We start from the raw sequence: 25,813 nt of genomic DNA, 5'->3' as shown, positions 1-25,813 counted from the left end.
CAAATGATAAGCTCAACGAAGTTACCCATCACGTGGACATTTATAGCGGTCAAATACTGTACTCTCAGCGCATGTCAGAGGTCGCAAACGGGTTTTGATTCCTTACCCGTACCCGGCCGCACCAGGGTCGCAAATGGGTACCCGTACGCCCGGGTACGGGTACCCGTTCCCTACCCGTACCCGTACCCTACCCGAAATGAGTGACAAACGGTTACTCACCAGTGACTCACGGCCTACCCGTACCCGTACCCGGCCGCACCAGGGTCGCAAACGGGTACCCGTACCTGGCCGGGTACGGGTAGCCGGGTATCGGGTAGGGTACGGGTATCGGGTACCCGGTTGCGACCTCTGGCGCATGTTGAGTCTAAATGTGGAGGGGAAACTCGGAGGACCCGGAGAAAATTCCACGCAACCACGGGGAGAACATGCAAACTCCACACACAGTACACAGGCGTCAGGGTCGGGATCGAACCTATGACTTCCTGTATACCAGGCGGGGTAGTTAACATCTCGCCACCGTGGCGCCCCAATTCTGTTGCTGCGCTTACCACGCACCCCGCTCATTGTCTCTTCGAAACCCCCCCCCACCCACCTACCCCCCCACCCACCTACCCCCCCACCCACCTACCTACCCCCCCCCACCGACGTACCCCCCCCCACCCACCAACCCCACCTACTCCCCCCCCCCACCCACCTACCCCCCCCCCACCCCCCCCCCCCCCCCACCTACCCCCCCCCACCCACCAACCCCACCTACTCCCCCCCCCACCCACCTACATACCCCACCTACCCCCCCACCCCACCCACCTACCCCCCCACCCACCCAGCTACCAATCCCCACCCACCTACCCCCCTACCCCACCCACCAACCCACCTACCCACCCAACTTCCCCCCACCCACCTACCACCCCCACCCACCCAGCTACCCCCCCACCCACCTACCAATCTCCACCACCCCCCCCCCCACCTACCCCCCCCCACACCTAACCCCCCCACCCACCTACCCTCCCACCCACCTACCCCCCTCCCACCCACCTACCAATCGCCACCCACCCACCACCCACTCACCCATCCCTCCATCCACCCCCCCCACCCCCCCACGCGGCCCCGCCGGTGAGCAAACGACCTCCAGAAATGTGTGACATTGTCTTTGTCCCAAGGACGTGGAATTCCTGTGTCCAGCCAGGCACCGCGAGATGTCAAGGTCACGTCCCTTTGTCCTTGATCACACACAGGAGGACCCCCCCCCACCTCCTCCTCTTCCGCTCCCCCACCCCCTCCGCTCCCCACGCGCTAATTTACGGGGGGCACACCGTCGCTCTCGCTGTGAAGTTGAGGCTAAAAAAATAAATAAAGCTACAAACGGTACTGTACGTCCTTTCGTGAATTCCCCAGAGACGCACTAACAGGTTTAACTCGAAACTGAAAGAGTGAATGCCGAGATGGAATCTGTCATTTTCATCGACAGCAGCAGCAGCAAAAGTGCCAATATCATCAGCTGCCACGTGAGCAAGCAGCAGCATCATCATCATCAGCAGCATCATCAGAAGCAGCATCGACATCACTGAAACGATGAAAGACAACAAGCTGCATCCTCACTGCCATTATCCTCATCGTGATCGTCATGTTCCCCGATTCATGATTATTATTTCCCACCATTTACATCACCATTGCGCTGTAGGCATCGTGGCATCGGGAGAACACATTTCCATCGCCACGCTCGCGAAGAGGTCCACGAGTTTCGATTTAAAGCTTTCGTGACTGCAGGGATGCATCTTCTTGGTTCTTTCGGTAAAGTCACGTAGAATGGAAACAATAAAAGTAATAAAATAAAACATAATAAAATAATTCTCACGACGTTTCGGCCACAACGCAAGCAGCCGTCATCAGGTGAAGACCAGGTCTGTCGGGGAGACAGCGTCTGAATGAAACACCACCATTGTTCAGACGCTGTCTCCCCGACAGACCTGGTTTTCACCGAAACGTCGTGAGAATTATTTTACTATGTTTTATTTTTATTATTTTATTATTTCCCTTCTACGTGACTTTACCGAAAGAACCAAGAAGATGAATCCCTGCAGTCACGAAAGCTGAATCCCTGCAGGTCTGTGGCCGAAACGTCGTGAGAATTATTTTTATTATGTTTTATTTTATTATTTTTATTGTTTCCATTCTACGTGACTTTACCGAAAGAACCAAGAAGAAGGTCCGCGAGTGCTTGGGACATCACTCACCGCCGATCTTTACTCACGGCCCGGGGAACGAAACTTCGTTCGTCGGCTTCTCGGCTCAGCTCGCGCTGTCACCAACCCCCCCCCCCCACCCCTATTGTCATCAGCATCGGCATCAGCTCCCATCGCCTTGAATGACGTCGATGATGTACTTGCCCGGTGCACCGCTATTGTGGCACCAGCGGGGGGGGGGGAAGGGGGTTTGTTGCACGCAGGAATGCAGCGTAAAAAGGTCAAGATGTCAAATCGTGCGAGACTTTTATTTTGATAGAACGCTGCCCTCGCGAGGTTTATTGGGAGATGGATGCAAACGCTGACACACACTGACGCCGATACACACTGGCACACACACACACTCTCTCGCACATTGATACAAAACAAAACAAAGATCCCGTTATAGCCTTCACAGACTTTCGGGGACAAGTGCCGTTAGCGAGCACGGTGCTGTTAGCCAGCACCACGCCCGACCGCCTTTGTCTCCCCAGCGGCGATGCGTATACACTGCACCAGGTACTCATTCGAACCTGGGTCTACCTCGGGTGTGCCCAGGACCGGTTCAGGTAATCGCCACGGGTGTTGGCCATGGACGGTAATAAAACTCGGGTCGCCGGGTTCGTAGCGCAGCGCGCTAACCACTGCGCCACCGTTCCCCACATTGACACGCAGATGACACGCAGATGGACACATGCACACGAGCGAGTGACGTGGCTTAGCCGCAGCGTGCTCGCCGCTTGTTGCAAAAGTCGCGGTTCGAATTCCAGCGGACGCCCTGGTTATTACTGCGGGCGCAACAACCTGAAATAATGCTCCGTGCCGTCTGTTCGACAGCTCGCGTTCAGGATCCTCTGCTGTCATCCGCAAAAGTAGGCCGATGTGTGCCCACGTCATGGCCAGATTCTAAAATTACTCGCAAATCTCTCAATTGGATGTATTACATCGCAATCATCGCCCCCGCGACACACGCATGCCCCAGGTCACGTGTTGTAAATTACACTTTTTTTGTCTCTCGGTTTCTCAGCTGGGCGAACAACACAAACTTGAAACTGACAAACGCACTGACACATTTATATGCGCACATATAGACACAGTGACACGCAGACACACACACACGGAGACACAGAGCTCCCCCTTGAAGCCGTATTGATCCCATATCGATCCCATATAGATCCCATGTAGATCGATGGGCAAGTGCTGTGAGCAAGCCCCTATGCAGCACACACACGGACGGACGCACACAGAAGCCACCACTCACCAGCCAGTGGGGACGACGTCACCACAGCGACTGTGCCAAGCTAGGTGCACGCGAAGTGTCGAAGGAGATCACGGGGTAGACCCGTGGATTATGGGGTTAACTGATTGACAAAGATCCCCCGTATAGCCTTAACAGACTGTAGGGACAAGTGCTGTTAGCGAGGGGGTGGGTGGCCAGCACCACGCCCGACCGCCTTTGTCTCCCCAGTGGCGATGTTTACACACCGCACCAGGTACTCATTCGAGGCTGAGTCGACCTAGGGGAGGCCCAGGACCGGTTCAAATAATCGTCACTGGTGTTGGCCGTGAGCGGGAATCGAACCCGGGTCGCCAGGTTAATAGCGCAGCGCGCTAACCACACACACACATCTCAATAACGTAACACAAATGCAAACAAAGACAAGGATCCCCCGTATAGCCTCAGCAGACTGTTGGGGCAAGTGCTGTTAGCGAGCACCTATGAAGGCCGGCACGGCACACGAGAGGGTGGGTGCCCAGCAATACGCCCGGCCGCCTTTGTCTCCCAGTGCTCACGTTTACACACCGCGCACAGTACTAATTTAAGGCTGAGTCAACCTATGGGAGGCCCGGGACCGGTTCAGATATCCATCCCCTATGTTGGCCGTAATGGGGGTTCGTAGCGCGGTGCGTTAACCACTGCGCCACCGCTCCCCCGTACGTACACACACAACACGCACGCCGAGTGACGACTCCCTCCGTGTTGCTGTGTGAGCAGGAGACCCGGCCACCTGAGTTCGATTCCCGCTCACGGCCAAACGCCGGTGACGATTGTCTGAACCGGTCCTGGGCCTCCCCTAGGTCGACTCAGCCTCAAATGAGTAACCCGGTGTGGTGTTTAAACATCGCCGCTAGGGAGACAAAGGCGGCCGGGCGTGGTGCCGGCCACCCATCCATGCTCGTGTGCTGTGCCGGCCTTAACAGGTGCTCGCTAACAGCACTTGCCCCAACAGTCTGTTGAGGCTATACGTGGGACCTTTGTCTTTGTCATATGCGCTCGCTATTACGGCACTTGCCATAACAGCCTGTAAAGCCTATCGGGGGGATCTTTGTCTTTATCCTTTAGTTGTGAGTGTACGGGCGTTCTACGTCTTTGTCTGTGTGTCTGTGTGTGCATCTGTGTGTTTGTGTGTATACTGTATCGGTGTATTTGTGTGTGTGTCAGTGGACATTTGTGTACGCGCTGCGCTATGCATACAAACCCGGCGATCCGAGTTCGATTCCTGCTCACGGCCAACACCGGTGACGATTATTATCAGAACAGATCCTGGGCCACGTCCCGGTCGACTCAGCCTCAAATGAGTACCTGGCGCGGTGTGTAAAATTCGCCACTGGGGAGACAAAGGCGGTCGGACGTGGCGCTAGCCACAACAAAATCCTTCCGTGTCGTCCTTCATAGGTGCTCGAAAACAGCACTTGGCCCAACAGTCTGGTGAGGCTACAGGGGGGGGTGGGTCTTTGTCTGAGTGGTTTCCATGTGTCCCTCTCTGTGTGTCTGCGTTGTCTCCGTGTTTGTCTTCGCTTGGATGCTGATGTCTCACTTAAAACCCGCTGAACCAACACCCACCGGGCTCTGTCCCCGTGAAACCGCGAGCTTTGGCCGCGCACTTCGCGCGCACCTCGGCAAGTGTGAACCTAGCCTGGCACGGCGGCCGCCGTGACGCCACGGCCAATTAGTCTCGCACGACGGCCGCCCGCTGGTCTTTGCGTGTCCGTGTGTCGGCCACCGTGTCCCTGAGGATGTGAAGAGGAGGAGGAGGAGTTGGAGGAGGAGGAGGGAGCTGTGCAGTGATGGATGGGGCTGTCGCGCGGCGACAGTGCAGTGCGCGCTGCGCTGCTGCTGAAGCTGCTTGTGATCGCATCCCCACAATGCAGCGAGGAGTCGGTGCTTCCCTCTCCTGCTGCTCCTGCTGCTGCTCCTCGTGCTGCTCCTCGTGCTGCCCTTCCGCGTTCGCTCCTTCACCACCACCACCACCACCGCCGCTCTCCTCTTTCACCAAATCCAGAAGAGCAACAGCAGCAGCAGCAGCAACATTTCCCCGTGGTCTGACGATGGTGGGTGGAGGAGCAAGCGGAGTGGGACTGTGGCACCCAGCCCGCACCTACCCATGCCGCCTTTGAGCGGCGGTGCGGCCAGCGAGGCTCGCCTCGCCCGACCTCCTGGCGGGGCGCGTCTGCACCTGCTGCTGGGAGCCGCGCAGATCGGGCTGGGCGCCCTGAACGTCGCCACCAGCCTCGCCGCGCTCACGCTCGCCGCGTCCGCCGGGGTCCGCCACTCGTGCCCTTTCTGGGCTGGACTCTGCGTGAGTAGAGCGGCGTCTCTGTCTGTGTCTCTGCGTGAGTAGAGCGGCGTCTCTGTGTGTATGTCTGTCTTTCTCTGCGTGTGTCTCTGCGTGTGTATCTGTCTGTCTATGTGGGGAGCGGTGGTGTAGCGGTTAGCGCTACGCTGCGCTACGAACCTGGCGACACGAGTTCGATTCCCGCTCACGGACAAAATCGGTGACGATTTATCTGAACCGGTCCTGGGCTTACCCTAGGTCGACTCAGCCTCACATGAGTACCCGGTGCGATGTTTAAGAACGATGTGTAAACATCGCCACTGGGGAGACAAAGGCGGCCGGGCGTGGTGCTGGCCACCCACCCCCTCGTGTGCCGTTCTGGCCTTCATAGGTGCTCGCTAACAGCACTTGCCCGGGGGGTCTTTGTCTTTGTCCATCACTGCATAGGTCCGCCACTCGTGCCCGTTCTGTGCTGCACTCCGCGTGAGTCGAGCGGCGTCTGCGTCCATCTCCGCATAAGTGCTACTCGCTCACAGCACTTGCCCCAACAGTCTCTTAAGGCTATACGGGGGATCGTTGTCTTTATCTATCTTTCGCCTGCACAACTCTCCCTTGTCTCTCTTTGTCCTGCCTGTCTCCCGTCTCTCACTCGTACCTCTGTGTGTGTGTGTCTCTCCTTGCGCGCTCTATCCCCTCTCTTTGTATCTCATCGAGTCATCCCACTGTGTGGGGGTTCGGGGGGGGGGGTCTCATTCACTCAATCACCGACAAAGGCGAGTGTTGATAGCCTCACTCAGTAGGGGTGAGCGTCTCTGGACGCGCGCGTTTCGCTTTGAAGCGCGGCTCATAGTGCAGCGCAGCGGGTCCAGCATGCGTGCTGTGATACTGGTAGGAACCTCCTGGTTACACCAACCCACAGGGGATTATTGTGTCCGTCGTGCAGGGAGGGGCTGGGTGGGGAGGGAGGGGTTGGGTGTGGAGGGGAGGGTGGGGAGGGGCTGGGTGGGAGAGGGTGGGGAGGGGCTGGGTGGGAGGGGCTGGGTGGAGAGGGTGGGGCTGGGTGGGAAGGGGCTGGGTGGGGAGGGGCTGGGTGGGGAGGGGCTGGGTGTGAATAGGAGGGTGGGGAGGGGCTGGGTGGGGAGGATGGGGAGGGGCTGGGTGGGGAGGGTGGGGCTGGGAGGGGTGGGGCTGGGTGGGGAGGGTGGGGCTGGGTGGGGAGGGGCTGGTCACCCCGTGGTGCCCTTATTAAACTCAACGTTTAACCTACTCACGCCGGCTTGTGCCCGCCCTCACAGTCGGCTATATTTGCGGAATACACCACGCCGCCGTTGACCCTGGCCATTGACCGAGCAACCCAACGTTCCTACCAGCTCCCTCCGCAGGAATGTGTTGGCTACCCTAGGCTCACGTGCCACCTCGTGCAGCAATCTACCAGCGACTTTGACATATCCGGTGAGAAAAAGAGTCCTGGATTCTTCGGGCGATTGCGATGCCGTAAATTCCATTCGAGTGCAGATATATATATCTTGCGTGGTTTGGGTAGTTTCACGTGCTCTCGTTAGTGTGGCCACGTTGTGTGTCATTGACCCAGGAAAGTCTCGTTCAGTCGGTAATCAGGGACGTGCGGTCAGGGGAGGCAGGGGAAGCAAAGCCTCCCCTGCCATACTCCAATGAAAATAGCTGTTACGAAAAGTAAAAAGAAAATCGAATAAATACATATTAACATTTTCCCGCTAATTCGTGTTATAAATGTCATTTCTGTACGATTCCAATCATTTTTATAGTCAAAATCGCCAAATTTGCGCAGCTCCGCTGCAAATACAGGAAGAGACGAGAGGTGAGGCAGCGACGAGCTCAGCCTCCCCTCTGATTGCGCAACCCCTCAGTAACTGGATGGAGCGCGGGCAATAAGCGCGTGCCTGTTACTATCTCAATATGTCACCAATGTAATGTTTGTAGACCCCTTCATTTCATGTCCTCGCCTTCCATACTCCAGGTAATTTATTTCACATATGTGTGTATAGAAATATTTAGGCTCGCTGGTCTCGTCATGAATCTGCAATGCAAAAGCACCAGGGGAGGCAGCTATCACATCTGCCTCACCGAGGGGGACGTGTCTAACACGCCCCCCTATGTGAAGACACGCCCCCTCCGTGAGGCCACGCCCCCCTCAGTGTGTGAATCTGGCTCTGACACCAGCCAGTGCCTCCCCAGCCATTGACCTCACCGCACATCACTGCTCTGTATGCGCTGAGGGGTATTGGGATTCTTGGTCAGCTCCTAGCAATGGGAGTTTGGTTTCACGTGCGCGGAAATTTCAGAACCCGGAGAAAACCCACTCTGCATAGGGGGCGTGGAGTCGGGGGGGGGGGTAACGTTCAAATGTCTGCACACAGATGGATTCAGGAATCCATTTCTCTACTGCCATCTAGCGAACACCCCGCGGCACGAGGCCACTACAGTGGCACTCCCTGGCGGTGCTCCCGTGCTAGAAAACTGGCCAAGTTCACACCTGCTTGGCTTTCACGATCTTTGAAATCAATCAAAACGAAATCAGGCACCATCAACATAGCCCCATTGATTTCTGATCATCATCATGTGGACTAGGGGGCACAACCTACGCGCCCGTGGCTCGCGTAATGATTGTTGTGTACACGTGTGTGTGTCTGTGGTGGGGAGCGGTGGTGAAGCGGTTAGCGCTACGCTAACCCGGGCCTCCCTTAGGTCGACTCAGCCTCAAATGAGGACATGGTGCGGTGTGTAAACATCGTCACTTGGGGGAAAAAAGGCCGTCGGGCGTGGTGCTGGCCACCCACCCCCTCGTGTACCGTTCCGGCCTTCATAGGTGCTCGCTAACAGCACTTGCCCCTACAGTCAGTTAAGGCTATACGGAGGGGGAGCTTTGTCTTTGTGACACGAGTGGACGTACATACAGTGGCCGTCACTGTAAGCATGATTTTTCCAATCTCTTCCACCATCGATCACAGATAATCTGCATAATGGTAATTACCGACATCGGCTGATTGATTGAGCTGCTGTCTGAAGCGTGCACGTGGCTTCAGTTTTCATACATTTCTGCTCGTTTTCTCCTCTGTGTCGTGAGCGCTCACCGATTGATACCATCGGGCACGAGTGATGAAGCCCCAGCATCAATGTTTCCCACATTTGGACGTAAATAGCCACGGAGATTGCTGGGCGTCTCGAACAAAAAAAAAATAGTTTGCTTAATTACCCGAAACTCCTGTATATAGCGTCCATTAACTTTGCTTATGAACACATCAATAATGCGAATTCAACGAGCACAACTCGTTAATATTTAAACACGGATCGTTACATTTTTAACACACGGGACCAGGCCAGGGATGCACAGATAGCGGGCACAGATACGCACCAACATAAACAACAACAACTTGGCTCCACGCTCCATAATGGTGTGGTGGATTGGTGTTTTAAACCAACACACATTTCGATATGTGATGCTCTCACCACCTTTGCAATTTGTTTCATACCGTAATTATTTTAATTACGCAGCGCACAGATGTAGATTTCTTTTGGGTTGTTACCTTCCCGGAATGGTTTGCACCGCAGCCAGTCAATTACCAGGTCCGCGTGCGTTTTTTTTTATTCTATAAATTGTTAAAGTGCGGGTAACTCCCACGTGTTCCGTAGACGTCTGGCTTAGGTGGAAGAGTCGGCCACATACCCACCTCAAGTGGAGGGCCCTTGTTCCTTTACCGAATTGCCTGGCAACGACCTTTCAGTCAGTTCACGCGTGCGGTCATTCAGATTCATGGACCGTAATTTTAGACCCCCTCGAGGCCACACAATGCAGGGCCCGGTCATATATTCTCCCCACAGTTTGCCCTAAGAGGTCCCCTGCCACGGCTATTACCTGCTGACAATGCATTTCTCGGCAAGGTGTTTGTTACAGATAACAACGGAGGATTGTTTACAGCCCACAACGAGGTCTCGGCTGTTTCTGGGCGTCGAGCAGTCGGCGTCGTCATCATGATCATCAACATCACCACAATCGGCCACGATCAATCCGTGGTCGGATGACAGCCTTCCCCAAAGCCGTCACCAACGGTCTCCAATCCACCCGGCATTTACACACGGGCCAAACATTCATCGCTCCATCTCCGCGGTGAACGTGAGCTCGGGGGGGGGAGGGGGGCGGGGGGTGTGTGCAGGCCCTTCGTTGGCGACATGGGCAGTGAATTTGTTAAATTTTCGCGTCGGCCCACCGCACTTGGTCGTGCCCGCGCTGATTACGTATTTCACGCTGACCCACACAACCCAGCGCTGGGGTTAGCAGCCCCATTACGAACGGGAGAGAAACATGTTAAAAAGCCTCGTGGGAACAAAAAAAAACAAAAGGCCAGAATACTAGACTTGTGTAGAAGAAAAATCAATACATGTTCGGTTTGATCGTGCCAATGTCAGAGTCCATCATGAAATTCCATCAATCTTGGCGTCTTTGCATATCAATGTTCACTGACTAACTCGCTTGTGTGTGTGCGTGCATGTGTGTGTGTGTGTGTGCTCATGTGTGTGCGTGTGTGCGTGCTTGTACGTGTGTGTACGCCTGTGTGTGCGTGTATGTGTGCGTGCACATGTGTGCGCGTGCGTGCATATGTGTGTACGCCTGTGTGTGTGTGCGTGCGTGCGTGCGTGCGTGCACTCGTGCGTTCTGTGTTGTCCGCTCGTGTCGTTTTTCTCAGGCTTTGCTGTGTGGGCTGATTGGAGTGGTGTCATGGAAGCGACCAATAGCGATCGTGGTGTGTATCACTGGCACGTGGCGAGATGCCACTGTGCCGCCGGGCACACGAGCGACGCGAGGCATCGCCCGATTTGCTAAAGAGACCCTGGACACAAAGCACCATCATTACCATTGCACCGAGCCGCCACGGGGGGAGCGAGGGTTAGCGCGCTGGAATTATAATCCAGATGTCGCCGGATCGATTTCACCTCCTGGCGTGGCAGTTTCTTAAATCCGCTCGTCCACTGACTCTGTCCACCCAGCGGTGTAAATGAATAGAGAAGCGGTGGATTGATCGGCAGCTTGCGTGCGGTGCGTACGCTCGCCTCTTCCGACGCGTCTCGTCAATGTGGAAGAGTAGACCAATCACCTTGTAGGTTTCTCTCTAGCTTGAGGCCCCATCGGCCGGCAGTGGCGTGAGCGAGCAATTGCAGAGACGCACGAATACCATATGGGCTTAATTCCATCTGGGTCTCTCCGCACCCAGCACACCACATCCAGTATACCGCACTGTGGCTGTAGCTACGAGCCATGTGCCACCTATTCTAATCTACCAGCGACCCAAGAAATAGAATAAGTTCGTCTTTACCGCAGCAGGAATAATACGAGGTGTTTTTTTGTTGTTCTGAAATTAACCGTCGATGGATTATTTTCCTTCGTTTATTAAATGGCGATGGATTTTACGCTTCAACCGACACAACAAGTCAGTTTTAACATTTAACGCTGCCAAGTAATTATTCCTATTGAAACCTGTGACCGAGCTGACATATATTGAATGAAAATGCTGCAGCCTGTTATTTTATCTAGAGAGGACAATTTAAACGACGAAAAGAAATCTGAGAGATAACGCTGGACAGCAGCTATTAACCAAAGATTTATCATCGCAAATCTACTTTAATGTCCGAGTGTAGTTACCCAGCTCGTTCATTATTTACCAGAGCGTTCACCACGCCCGCCGTCGCTGCTACCATCGCCACCGTCGATTCCCCTCGTCACCCATCATTCCCGGGAGTGCATCGCAGAAAGATGCAACATTTTAATATTTAATCACAAGCCCTCACCTCCAGCTCGTATACTGTATGTACGCGCGTACGTTAAACTTCTTTCGCAACGCCGTACGTGGCCAGCCGCGCTAATCGGAGGTGCGGGAAGGGGACCACAAACAAAACGCAAAACTCACTTCTCAAGAAATGAGTTTTCAATCGAGATTTAAAAGCGCGTCGCTCCGGTGGCCTCTTGACGCGGTGCAACGGTTAAAACGGCGAACGGACCTCGCGTTCCAGACGTCGCCGGTTAGATTCGATCTCCCGGCGCGGCAGTAAAAAAAAATGTCACCACCACTCCGCGCCCCCCACCCGCCGCAGCTGCCCCGCATGGTGGTGCCGTAAATGGGTTTCGCCGCAGTTCGTAGGTCGGCAGGTCACGTGTGGTGGGGTAAAGCGTGGGTGCTCCCCGCACCGTAGAAATCGTCTGGGCGCTGTCGTAGAGGAGGCCAAATACCCTCCATATAAGGGGCTCTCCGGAGTTCTGTCTCTCGCGTGCAGCAGCGGCGGTGATGCATCACTGCCTGTGTGTGCCAGAGCTGGTGCATCACCGCTGGCGCACCAGCAACGATGACGCGGTTGGAGCAATTGCTTTGCCCGCTGCCACGAGCAGCGCGTGCAATTTTCGGGGGGGGGGGGTGGGGGGGATCATCTTCGCACAAGGGGAGCGTAGTGCAAGTGCATTACCTGCGTTCGTCAACTCTAAACACAATTAATGTATTGACCGGGACATCTCGTGCGACAGCGCTCGAGAAAATGGCTCAATATTTGCGCTCTCGGCCCTAAGTGTTGGGGGGGGGGGAGCACGCGGCCGAGTGGGGATAACGGAGCACAGCAACATAGCGCACGAGAAACCGGAGGCCGCCCCCTGAATTACGCGGCGGTGACTTACAGTGGGTAATGGGCAATTCACACTCGCAGGGTCCTTGGGGAACGGCCAGCCTCCAGACGGCAACGGGTGTTGTCCGTAAAAAAAAAAAAAAAATTCTCCCCGGTGCTAGCAGATCAAATCGGCGACCTCGTGACGAGACAAGCCCCTCGTGCTTACCGTTCCACCGTGCGGCAGGGTCCCGCGATCTCGGGGGGGCAGCCAGCAGCTCGTGATGTAACATTTATAAGGAATGTGGACGAAAATGTTAAGACCCGCGCGGTATTAACAGCATTTCCTTTGCGTTCGCCGTACCGCTGTCACCGGAACTGGCAGATAAAGTTCTTCATGGTGCTGTCGGCGGTGTGTGTGATGCTGAACCTCGCCGGCTCCATCCTGTCCTGCCAGAAGGCTCAGCTCGTCTCCTCCTTGCACCACTGCCACACGGTACGTGCGTCCGTGACGGTCACCGTCGGGAGCAGAGTGGGGGGGGGGGGGTGGTTTGAGGGGGGTGTAACCCCCCCCCCCACACTTCCCCCCAACCTTGTATCTGCCGGTGGGCTCAGCCCGCCTTTCCAAAGTCTTAAGAGCCTAGTCAATAAAATGTTGGCACAATATCTAAGCACCGTCTCCAGTTGTAGCTGTGGCCCCGGCTCGGCACATTGCAACGGTCAGCACGTACAAACAACCCGGCCGGTCCGCTGCGGTGTTCTTACTCTGGTTGGCGATGTTCGTGCGGCGGTGAGAGACATGCTAGGCCGCAGGCGGTAGTCGGGAGGCGGCTGGGCAAAATGCAGAAATGAGCAGGGCGAAGCGATTGGAAGTCGCCAGCCATTCCTCGGAAACCAGAGCCGAAGGCACTACGGGTGAAAAAAACAGAACTCGTCGTCGTTACTAATTCTGCTTAACGTTTGACATTTACTTAAAGTTCATAAATATTGACTGCATCATGCCCCCCCCCCTCCGCCACCGCCATATTTTCTTGTATGCTCCGCTCCGCACCTCGAATGGCCCACTCTTCCACACTGTCCAGATAACATTGGAACGGATTGGGAGTACCCACGGTTTATCCCATCACGTGCGACCCGCCGCTCGAGTGACTGCGATCGTAAGCGATGTGAGGCGTCGCGCACATGCGCCGCCACCCCTCCGCCGTCCCTTCAGAGGGGCCAAGCCGCGAGGCCGGTCACGCTCCGCTCGCCCCGCAGAGACGCTCGCCCGCATACCCTCCTCTTAGCGGCAAATTGCCCGTCTGTCGGCCGGTCGTGTCTCACCTAAGACGCGCCGTCCGACACGGATGCGGAAAAGTGCTCCCACGTGAATTGCTGGAGAGGATTGCACTGGAGGAGGAGGAGGAGGAGGGGAGAGGGAAAAAAAAACTCGCGTTCTTCGTGCCGGATAAATGCCGCCGTTCCGTCCTTGGGAGATTTTCTGCTTTGCGGCGAGCTGAATGGCCGTGGCTCTCTGCTGCGAGTGAAAGACGAACAAAACAACGATTAATGCCGTAGAGCATTTCGTTTTAATTGGGGAGGGTGGATGCGGCGGCACGTTCGTTAGCATGCTCGCCGCGCGGGGGCCTCCCGATCGCTCGCGCCCCCTCCAATCTATCGGCGACCGGGCCAAATTGTTCACGGTCCTCGCGGTTAATCTCGGCAAATGTCAGTGTCTTTCAATTACGCTGGATGACGGCGGCCCTGGGATAAGCACCGGTTCAGTCGTCGAGAGCGGCCCCGGAATGAAAACGATGGAAAGAGGGGCGGCTTGGTAATGAAAGCGCAAGGTGCCGATGCACCCGAAACCCAGAGCGTTGTTAAATCGGCGCACATCGCCTGCTGTGACGCACGGCGTCACAGGCAAGAGACACCGACAAAGTAGGCAAAGGTGCCCGAAGCAGCAGGGAGAGGCACGCACTCCGGAATTAACACCGCGCGAGAGCGAGGCAGGAAAAGTGACACGTGGATTAGAGGGCAAATACAGGCGACTGACACGATGTTGACCGTTAAGAAAGGGACACGCCGCTGTGAGTGATGATGACCGGTGGTCAAGGTAGGGAGAACGCGCCCGAATGGATTTCCACCGCGGAGATGGAGCGATTGAAGCGACTGTTTTTTTGTTTTGCCGGAGCTAGATAGATTTCGTGAGAGATGGCGGGTTTTGTTGAGACAGTGCTCGGAGCTGGGCGATCGTTTACGTACCGCCCCACGCCCGGGCCGTTACGACGGCGAGCTCGTCAGAGCCAGACCTTGAAGGGATCGTGCCCGACTGTGTAACAAAGGGGTGAAGGGCACAAGGTGATGATGCCACCGGCGGCGATGAAAACCATAACGGCAGTCCTTGAATGTCATGTCAACTGTGCACCGAGGGGAATACTTTAACCGTAGCGATGGTTCCAAACCGAGGGGCAATTCCTGAAGGCTATGTCAATAGCGTAACAAAGAAAAGCACTCAAACCAGATGGCGGTGGTAAGTGGTGGTTGTGGTGGTGGTGGTGGTGATGATGATAAGATTGCAATAAGAGACCTTGAAGTGTTCAGTGTTGACCTCTGCATCAACGGCGGGATCTGCTGGTGAGGTGCTGTGCTTATCGGCTGCGATAACCTTTTGACCCTGATGGCTTCTGCGTCGAGGGTTGCTCTGCCACGCAGCAGCTTAGCCCGGAGCCCAGGCCCCTCCGTCCAGCCGGTGGGCCCTGGTGGACTTGCACCGCCTGCACAATCGATAGCGACGCCGCTGGTGCCCGCACGCGCGTGTGCGCGTAGTGTAGCGGTTAGTGTAGTGGTTAGCGCGCCAACACCCAGTGACAATCATCTGAACCGGTCCATGGGTCGACTCAACCTCAACTGAGTACCCGATGCGGTGCGTAAACATCACCACTGGGGAGACAAAGTCGGCCGGCAGTGGTGCTGGCCGCCCACCCCCTCGTGTGCCGTGCCCGCCTTCTTAGGCGCTCGCTAACAACACTTGCCCCAACGGTCCGTTAAGGTTTGTTTTCGGGCGCGTGTCTGCGTGTGTCCGTGCGCGCGCGATATCTGCGCTCACGCCATGCTGCACTGTCGTCGTGCGGCCGTCAACGGCTTGTGGATTGTGCGCAGGCCGGCTCGGAGCCGACCCTCGTGTGCGTGTGCTGCGAGAACCCGAAGCTCAACGGCTGCAGCAACGCCGCCGGCGACTCCATCCGCCTCTACCCGGCGCTGCAGGGCTGCCAATTCGTGCGCCACTCCCTCAAGGCAAGCGAAACGCGAGCGCCGGCGACGGGAACTGACACGCAGCCAGGAGCCCCCCGCGTGGCGCCACCACCGCCACCACCGCCGCTTCGCGCCCCGCAGCAACATCCCCGTGCTGCGACAACAACAGCAGCTGTTGCTGTTGCAGCAGCAGCAACAGCAGCTGCTGCTGTTGCGGCAACGGCGGCGGCTGCTGCTGCTGCTGTTGCCGTCCGCTGTGTTTGCAGTACGGGTCAGGATACATTTTTTTGTTCCAAGTGCCGCACCTGTAAGATAAATACGTTGAAGAAAACCGCATTTAATTATTAAAAAAGAAAAGCAAATGACAACGTGATGCGATGCGTAAACATCGGCGGTGGGGAGACAAAGGCGGTCTGGGGCGCGTGGCACTGGCCTCACCACCCTACCCTCGTGTGCTGTGCCGCCATTCATAGGCGCTCGCTAACGGCATTTGCACCTGACAATTGGCTAAAGGCTACACCGGGGATATTTGTATTTTTTCCGAAGGCAAGCGGAGGGTGAGGGGTGGGGGAGATCGGAATGGAGGGGCAGTGGACAATAGGCAACATGTGTAAGACATCTGAAGGTTAGGTGAGCGTGTGTGTCTTTGCGTGTGTGTCCTTGTGTGTGTGTCTTTGCGTGTGTGTCTTTGCGTGTGTGTCTGTGTGTGTGTCTTTGTGTGTGAAGAGGCTCTACTCTTTGCAAACGCACACGCATACGTATGCGTCCGTGTAAGGCAAAATAATCCATTAAATTGTATTCAAGAAGCTCTATGCATTTGCACAGTGAAATGCATAGAAAAAGGCGGAACTGCTTTTTTGCCAGCTGTTTCCCATGAATGCATCGCCGCCCCGTGCGCATTTCAATTGCTCGAATCACCTTCAGCGAGAGACAGGGGTGACTGCGGTTTACAAGGCCTTTACACTATCGCCGTGATCATCCCCAGTCATGATCAATCCCCTTGCGGATGAAGGCCTTCCCCAGCAGATCTCTCACCATCCAACGACGCAACAATCTACCCGGCACCTGCACCTGAGCCAATTCCATCGCATTCCATCCGTCGGCTGCCCAACTCCTTCGGTTCTTCTCCACCACCGGCCACCGTCGCTTACGGCAACTTTTCCTGCCCAAGCCCTTTTTCGTAACAGGGCGACGCATCGAAACTCCGTTCGTCATTCGCTTCTGACCTCTCGGCGCAATTCTGAGCGTGCGTCTCTATCCCGCGCTCAGAATTTGGACACATGTCAAATACAAACGCGGGATTTCATGAAAAAAATGTAAGAAAGGGGGCCAACCGGCATCTGCGCTCCCCACTCGTCCCCAGGCCAGAGTTCACGCAATTCAAACAAAGCCCCTTTCGTCAGACGGCAAACAGCGGACGGCTTTCGCTGTCGCAGCGAGAGAGCGAACAGTCTGCAGCTTTTAGCTTCGCAGGGCCCTCCTCTCCTCACTGTGCCCATCCCTCCAGAGAACTCCCTCCCTGCCTTCTCTCTCCTTCCTCTCCACTCACTCACCCCCTCCCTTCATCCCCTTCGCCTCCACCCAGCACCTCTCACTGTTTTGCACTGGGGAGGGTGGGGCGGGGGCTTCGGTATTATTTTTAGCAAATTGATCTGCTTCTTCTCTTCAGGGCGAAAGCCAGCGGTACACGGCCGGGCGTAGCGCAAAACGCTATCCTCAAAAAAGCCACGCGCTGCCTACATCAAGATGTTCCCAGCAGCAGCAGCAGCAGCGCACCAGCAGAGCGATGCTGCTGCCGTGGTGCATTGTAATAATAATGCCGATGATGATGATGATAATCACTAATTTACCCAGCAAAGCTACACTCAAAAAGCCGTCGGCCAGTAATTAATCCAGCTCAAAAAAATGTGTCAATACAAGCATACAAATGTAAATCTTAAATTATACCACATTTCCTGATATGACTTGGAATAATTCCATTGGCAGAGAGCAGGACAACACATGGCCCTGGACCCTGAGTCACTTGAGACTTATTTGTCCAGGAAAGCCACGCACCAGAGTCTGCAGACTTTTTTTCAGGAGGGTTCTGCACGAGGATGTTTGGCCAACAGCAGTTACATTGCATGGGGGTTTTTCTGTTTGTTTTGTAGCTAATGGAGGAAACCCACGCTAAACAGGTAGAGAATATTTCTAGATTTGAAGTTTTCGTGACTGCAAAGATTCATACTGTTAGGTTTTTTTCGGAAAAGTCACGTAAAGTCACAAATTAAATTAAAAGTTAATAAAAGTAATAATGGAAATAAAATAAATTAATAAATCACGACGTTTCGGAGGCAACACAAGTCTCCGTCATCAGGTGGGACCGTCACAGCTAAGTAATTTTTTTTTACCTACGTGACTTTACCGAAAAAACCTAACAGGTAGAGAATATGCAAACGCCATACAGGGGATGGAGCCCAGGTCCCTCTTGCTGTGAGACGCGGCTGTTACCACTCCGCTGCCCAATGACGGAAAGCACACTGGGACTTGCAAACCAGAGGTTGACGGTTCCATCTCCCGGCAGGTTCATGAAATCACCACAGTCTTAAATCCCCCCCCTCCCCGTGACTTAAGAATGTTATTACTTGTTGTGTTTGTGAATATCAAAAAAACACACACAGAGTCCCACCGTGCCCAATTACTTCCTCTGGGTGTGGGCAGTTAATTGGTCAGGGCTGATCGGTGACAGCTGTGAAAATGTCATTTTGAGAAACAAAAATGTATCAGCTCTTCCTGCAAATCCTCTGAGCATTTAATCCACGTGCCAGAGCAACCATTGGTACCACCTAATATTGCAGAACCTGAGTCCTACCGATATATTTATGTGGCCAATGAGAGGTGATTACTGGATTATACGTGACTTTTATCATTATTCATATTTATTGGCCACGTAAAAAAAAAGTTCTGCCATGCCTGGTGGCACCGACTGAGTGAGACATCTGCCCTGGGGCTCATGGCCCAAAAGGGGACGATGCCCGCACGACGCCTCCATTCGCATGTCGCGACGACGGGGGCTTTGCTCCTTGGCTCATCTCGCCCTCTGCACTGCCGCGTCGTCCCCGCGGCGTCGTTGTTTGTGGTTGGGTTCGAGAAAAAAAACACCGCAGGGGGGTCCCGGTGAAATTACGCAGGAAGCCGTCGCGTGTTAACGTCGGCCATTCTCAAGAAGCCTTCTTTCTCGCAGCGCTGCCGTCACGTGCCGTGCGAACGCGCGTGGGTCCTGCCTGCCTGCGTAAAGAGGCAGGCATCCATGTGCCAAGTGTGGCGCGTGTGTGTGTGTGTGCGTAAGGCACGTGCTTTGTACCTGTGTGTCACTGTGCAGTGTGTAAACGTCAGCATTGGGAGACAAAGGTGGCTGGGCGCAGTGTTGCCCCCCCCACCCTCCCCCATGTACTGCTTTGGGCATTCATAGGTGTTCGCTAACAGCACTTTCCTCAACAGTCGCTTATCCCAACAGAGGGGGGGGGGTGGTCGACTCAGCCTCAAATGAGTACCTGGTGCCGTGTTTAGACATCAGCACGGGAGAGACAAAGGCAGCCGGGCATGGTGTTGGCCACCCACCCCCTCATGTGCCGTGCCGGCCTTCATAGGTGCTCGCGAACAGCGCTTGCCCTAACAATCCGTTAAAGGCGATATGCTTAGATTCATTTATAAAACGCATTAAGGGAGGCGGTGCCCAAAGAATTAACCATTTGTACAGCGGAACAGCGCGATGAGATGATAAGATGATGAGAAGAATAGCAGCGCGTGATGATCATGATGATGAAAGTGACAATGAGTGGTTGACGATGAGTGAGTGAGTGCGATGGATGGGTATGGAAGTTGGAAAGAGGAATGGGGTTACAGATGGGAAGAGAGACGGGTCAGGGGCGTTTGCTTTTAAGAGAAGGACACATACAGTAAGGCTAATTGTTTGACATGTAGAGGTGATATTTGTCTTTTGTTGTGTGTACACAGCAGTGTTTGTGTGTGTGTGCAGTGTGTGTGTATGCAGTGTGTGTGTGTGCAGTGTGTGTGTGTGTGCAGTGTGTGTGTGTGTGTGCAGTGTGTGTGTGTGCAGTGTGTGTGTGTGTGCAGTGTGTGTGCAGTGTGTGTGTGTGCAGTGTGTGTGTGTGCAATGTGTGTGCAGTGTGTGTGTGCAGTGTGTAGTGTGTGTGTACACAGCAGTGTTTGTGTGTGTGCAGTGTGTGTGTGTGCAGTGTGTGTGCAGTGTGTGTGTGTGCAGTGTGTGTGTGTGCAGTGTGTGTGTGTATGTAGTGTGTGCAGTGTGTGTGTGCAGTGTTTGTGTGTGTGTGCAGTGTGTGTGTGTGTGCAGTGTGTGTGTGTGCAGTGTGTGTGTGCAGTGTGTGTGCAGTGTGTGTGTGTGCAGTGTGTGTGTGTATGTAGTGTGTGTGTGTGTGCAGTGTGTGTGTAGTGTGTGTGTAGTGTGTGTGTGTGCAGTGTGTGTGTGCAGTGTGGGTGTGTGTGCAGTGTGTGTGTGTGGAAGTTGGCACAGTGTGGAGCCGTAGGTGACGCATTCAAATCATTTCAGTCAGTTAACCCATAACACTTCAGGGATCTGTCCTGTAACCTCCTGCCAGCCATGGGGCCATCTGCAACCTCACAAGATCTCAAAGTGCACCTAGCCTGACACATGCGTTGTTGTTGATGTCACCACCACTTTGCAGCGAATCGTTGTTGTTACTACCGTGTGCTGTGTGTGTGCTGTGTGTGTGTGCGTCTGTGTGTGTGCGGTGTATGTTGCGTGTGGGGAGCGGTCGTGTAGTGGTTAGCGTGCTGTGCTACGAACCCAGAGACCCGAGTTCGATTCCCGTTCACGGCACGTTCACGGCAAACACCGGTGACGAATATCTGTACAGGTCCTGGGCCTCCCCTAAGTCGAGTCATCCTGAAATGAGTGTAAACATCACAACTAGGGAGACAAAGGCGGCCAGTGCGTGGTGCTGGCCGCCCACACCCTCGTGTGCCGTGCGGGCCTTCATAGGTGCCACTCGCGAACAGCTCTCGCCCCAAGGAGTCTGTTCAGTTCTAGATTTGAAGCTTTCGTGACTGCAAGGATTCATATTCTTAGGTTTTTTTCGGTAAAGTCACGTAGGTAAAAAATTTAATTAATTAAAATAAAATAAAAATTACGACGTTTCGGAGGCAACACAAGCTTCCGTCTTCAGGTGGAACCGTCACAGCACGATAGCTGTATCACTTGATACAGCTATCGCTTGATTCCTGCTATCACTTGATACAGCTATCGTGCTGTGACGGTTCCACCTGTAAACGGATGCTTGTGTTGCCTCCGAAACGTCGTGATTTTTATTTTATTTTTAACTTTTATTAATTATATTTTTTTACCTACGTGACTTTACCGAAAAAACCTAAGAATTTGAGTCTGTTCAGCTCACACGGGGGATTCTCTGTCTGTGCCTGCAGGACCTGCTGTTCGCCGTATGTGCGCTGAGCGTGGTCTCCGTGGCTGTGTGCGTTCTCGCCACGTCAACTCGCTGCATGCAGATCATCTCCTCCGACGCCCTTCACACGGTGGGTGAGCACCAGGCCCGTGAACACGGTTGGCTACGTACGGTGCGAAAGAAGTTTAACGTACGTACGTACATAGACTCACATAGTCACTCACCCGCTCACATAGTCGCTCACCCACACACTCGCCCATCCTACGATTAGCACGGTTGGATACGTACGGTGCGAAAGAAGTTCTACGTACGTGCGTACATAGACTCACATAGTCACTCACCCGCTCACATAGTCACTCACCCACACACTCGCCCATCCTACGATTAGCACGGTTGGATACGTACGGTGCGAAAGAAGTTCAACGTACGTACATAGACTCACATAGTCACTCACCCGCTCACATAGTCACTCACCCACACACTCGCCCATCCTACGATTAGCACGGTTGGATACGTACGGTGCGAAAGAAGTTCAACGTACGTACATAGACTCACATAGTCACTCACCCGCTCACATAGTCACTCACCCACACACTCGCCCATCCTACGATTAGCACGGTTGGATACGTACGGTGCGAAAGAAGTTCAACGTACGTACGTACATACATCCCTCTGGGGTAGTTAAAATTAGTACTACTTTGTGGGGAAGTCACAAGTGGTTGTCCTGTCGCCTGACTTTCCCCCACCACATGAATGTGGAATTTCCAACACTGGCTCAGGGCTGCAAACGGAGCAATGTGGAACGAAATGGATTTAAAATTTCCAACGTGATAAAAAAAAAAATCCCGCATCAAATAGCACCATTGACAGACGTAATAATTAAGTGGGCTGGGCAGGACACGTCTAGAAGGAGGCACGATGGCGTTCGACCGAAGAGGTTTGGACGGAGCGCGACGCTGCGTTCGACGCGACGGCGAGCCGGTTTGCACGTCCCTCGCGTCTGACTGGGATGCTGCCGCAGACTCGTCGGCCCTTTCCGCACAATTAGCAGCAGGCGACGTTTTCAAGCTGAAGGAAATCGCCGAAGGTCGTTAAGATTATGTTCTAATCGTTGGGATTACGCGAAATGTCAGATCGCTCTTGCAACAAATTCACACGAAATCCACGTCGCGAAAATAAAAACGCCGCTAACTCACGTGCAGGTTGAATTGTTCGTGCCATCTCGTTTCGTTATGGATTGTCTCCATTTCAGCGGGAATGTCTAATTTAAGCATAAAACTAAATGTTGATAGCCCACCTTTTCCCTAACTCTCTACAAGGAACAAGCAATGTGTTTGTGTTGTGGGCTTTGCACGCTGTAACATCGACGATGCATGTCATGGGAGCATGTGTGTGTGCTGTGTGTGTGTGCTGTGTGTGTGTGCGGTGTATGTTGCGTGTGGGGAGCGGTAGTGTAGTGTTTAGCGTGCTGTGCTACGAACCCAGTGACCCGAGTTCGACTCCCGTTCACGGCGAACACCAGTGACGAATATCTAAACAGGTCCTGGGCCTCCCCTAAGTCGAGTCAAACTGAAATGAGCACCCGTTACGATGTGTAAACATCACCACCAGGGAGACAAAGGCAGCCAGGAGAGTTGCTTGCAACTCACCCACCCCTGCCCCCTAAAACTCAATGGAGCCATTCATAGGTGCTCGCGAACAGCACTTGCCCCAACAGTCTGTGAAGGCGACGCGGGGTATCTTTGTATTTGTCTCTTTATTGCACGGTCGTGTGGCAGTTGGTGCGCTGCGCTACGAACCCGGCGGTCATGGTTCGATTCCTACTCACGGCTACCAACTCCCAGTGACGATTATCTGAACCGTTCCTGAGCCGGCCGACTCGGCCTAAGATGAGTACCTGGTGCGATGTGTAAACATCTCCACCGGGGAGACAAAGGCGGCTGGGTACGGTGCCAGCCACCCACCCCCTTGGTGCAACGCGCGTGACCTTCATAGGTGCTACCCACGAACGGTGACTAAGCCGCAGCCGCGCCTGACCCCCCCCCCGTGTCTCGCTCCGCAGTTCATCTCTCATCGGCTGGAGCACGGCATCGATGACTGCCCCAACCCACGTGACTCGTACTTCACGGGCGAGGACTACGATGACTTCGTGGCGCCGGCGCCTCCGCCACCGTACGACCCCCCCGCCTACGCACAGCACGCTCCGCCAGAGCCGCTCAGGTAAAGGAGGACTAAACTAAACCGTTCCTCACCATTGGAACCTCATTTGCCAGTAAAAAATATGATAATTGGTTTTTTACCCTTCTATCTGGCAACAAAACTGACACCTTTTTTACAAGGAGTCTGTCACTTGAAGGGAACTCGGAATCAGCTCTATGGTGTCCGTTTCCGCGGGCCGTTCTCTAACACGAAGGCTCGCGCTGCTCTGCGAGCGTTCCGATTGGAGTCTTCGCGTCGCGACGAGACACCAATAGCGCGATGAGAGTAAAACCGTGGGGGGGGGGGGGGGCGACGGGGGGTGAATTATAAAAATGTAAAATAAATCAATCGTAACTAAAAGGCGGAATAAGTGGGATCGAGACACAGCACATGCCAAGCTCTGCAGGCCCCCCCCCCCCGCCTCCCCACACACACTGATATCACGTGCACGAACACACGGCTCAATATCAGCCAAAGCTGCCCAGAAGTAATTTTACCCACTCGGCCCACCACATCCAGTATACGTCTCACTGTGGCACTGGCTACGAGTCGCGTTTCTATCTCAAGTGTACTAGTGGCCCGGCGAATATTCAGCGAGAGACTAATCCGTGGTTCTCACGGTACTGGTTTGCATCCGTCGTGTGCGGTATTTTTTTTTCCTTCTTTCTACCGTGAGCATTGTAAGTGTGCGTCGCGTGTTAATTACGCATCTCGTGTTAATTACGCATCGCGGGGGAGATGTTTAATCAGCTGGGAAATTTCATCGTTTTAGTTTCCCGACGTTGCCTACGCGATGTTCCGTCTCGCCCCGCCGGCTTGCCGCGACGCTACGCCACCGTCTGTGCAGACCTCCGGCCACACACACGGACGGTCTTGGAGTGCCGGTGGCAGGGATGGGGTTCAGCCCCCCTCCTCCGCTTCAGCCCCCACCCCCCCCCCCAACATCTTTTAATTTACAAGCTACGTTTGTTGACATATATATCGGCCATCTGCAGTAGTCAAGAGGGGATTGCACGAAACGTAAATAGTCTAGACATGGGTTTAGACCGTTTAGATTATTTGCCTGCTATAAATGCTATACATGTCAAAATGATCAGCCACTTTGTTCAGCGAAACGCACGATAGGCAAAAGCGGAGCGCTTCGTTACTCGTCCTGCTCAGTGTCTGCTAACATTTGTTGAAGGTTTGTTTAACACTGACCCGCGTCGCGCCCACCCCTTGGCTTTTTGCACGGGCTAAAGGCGCAGCCCTGGAAGTGCTCGCTCACTCCACTGCCGGCGGAAACGCCTCCCGCCAGGGGGAGCTCCAGATAGCCCCTTCTGGAGGGTTTATTGCTCGACCCTTGCTGGACCGGGCATTTTGGAAGACTGGGAGTTACCCGCACTTTGACCTGCTACGCACGCACGACTGGTCGACCGAACGTGGTGGACCAATTTGTACCGCTCGGTGGGTCGAGGTGGGGCAGGGGAGGAGGAAATAAACTCGTCCCTTTGCTTCAACTGCCCAAACCGGGATATTGAATCGAAGCATTGCAAGTCCATACTCTTTGGTGCTTTCGGTAAAGTCACGTAGGTATAAAATAAATTAAATCACGACGTTTCGGGCGCAACACAAGCGTCCGTCATCAGGTGGGGCTTTCCTACCTGGTGACAGACGCTTGTGTTGCGCCCGAAACGTCGTGACTAAATTGATTTTATGTCTACCTGACTTTACCGAAAGAACCAAAGAGCATGGATTCCTGCAGTCACGAAAGCTTCAAATCAACATTGCAAGTCCGGCGTTGGTACCATTTGCACCAGTGTGTCAGCGCGGGTGCTCGAAAGGCAAACGGCTCGTCGTTAAACACACGGGAGAAACTCGCAGCGCGTTCGAACGCGAGCAAGAGGTGACAACCCACGCGGCTGCAGGGCTGCCGCCCGTCGCGAGGGATGCGGCCTTTTACTCTCGGTCGCGGCATCGTCCCGGGGTTAAGATCACTTGCGTCGCAGGGAACCCAGCCACGGGCGAGCCGTCGCGGGGAACGTGAGTGCAGCGAGCCGTGCGCGCCTGATCTCTGTTTGCGTGGGCACGAAAGCACGCGCTCTGCGTGGAATGAGTGTGTTTTTTACTGCCCGGCGGTAGCGATGGCAAAGCCGGGGTCACGCGCCTTTGCACGCGTGCACGCGCACGCCTGCTGCATTGGTTACATAAAGGTTACGCAACACGACAAACAGCCGCGTTCCACTCGGTAACCGATTGCTGATATTGAGCTTTTCAGGTTGTCTCGCCAAGATTTTTATTTTGTGTTTAGTCATCAGGGCTGTCTGGAGCTGGCTTACATGGCTATCTAACAATGATAATGATAATTTACGGATTCTTTTTTTTGTCAATCGAATAATCTATGAAGTAGTCGATGGATAATTTCTGAGCATACTTCACCACGCTGGTCAATGCGTGTTGGCTAAGTGGAGTGCGCCAGGGGATCGGTCACACATCACGCCACGTGGAGGCGCAACGATTGGCGATGCTCGACTTGAAACCCAGGGAGTCGCCGGTTCGA

General features: G+C 54.4%; 1 protein-coding gene across 3 annotated transcripts in view; it reads left to right on the top strand.

Annotated features, from left to right (window-relative positions):
* Positions 1 to 5,341: 5,341 nt before the first annotated feature.
* Positions 5,342 to 25,813, top strand: part of LOC133354162 (protein ENTREP2-like) — a 28,259-nt gene continuing 7,787 nt past the window's right edge. The window contains exons 1-6 of one of the 3 annotated variants that reach the window (XM_061570787.1): positions 5,342 to 5,803; positions 10,501 to 10,557; positions 12,786 to 12,896; positions 15,542 to 15,676; positions 21,098 to 21,205; positions 23,138 to 23,295. In XM_061570787.1, the coding sequence (XP_061426771.1) occupies positions 5,609 to 5,803; positions 10,501 to 10,557; positions 12,786 to 12,896; positions 15,542 to 15,676; positions 21,098 to 21,205; positions 23,138 to 23,295 (764 nt within the window). In that variant the 5' untranslated portion in view covers positions 5,342 to 5,608. Of the gene's footprint in view, positions 5,804 to 7,074; positions 10,558 to 12,785; positions 12,897 to 15,541; positions 15,677 to 21,097; positions 21,206 to 23,137; positions 23,296 to 25,813 lie in introns of all 3 variants that reach the window. The other 2 variants (XM_061570785.1, XM_061570786.1) reach the window with 2 other exon arrangements.

This window comes from Lethenteron reissneri, chromosome 46 (genome assembly GCF_015708825.2).
Source record: "Lethenteron reissneri isolate LAM-NWPU_2019-01 chromosome 46, ASM1570882v1, whole genome shotgun sequence".
NCBI classification, from domain to species: domain Eukaryota; kingdom Metazoa; phylum Chordata; class Hyperoartia; order Petromyzontiformes; family Petromyzontidae; genus Lethenteron; species Lethenteron reissneri.
The sequence above is the reverse complement of the archived record's forward strand: the minus strand, read 5'-3'. Positions and strand labels throughout refer to the sequence as shown.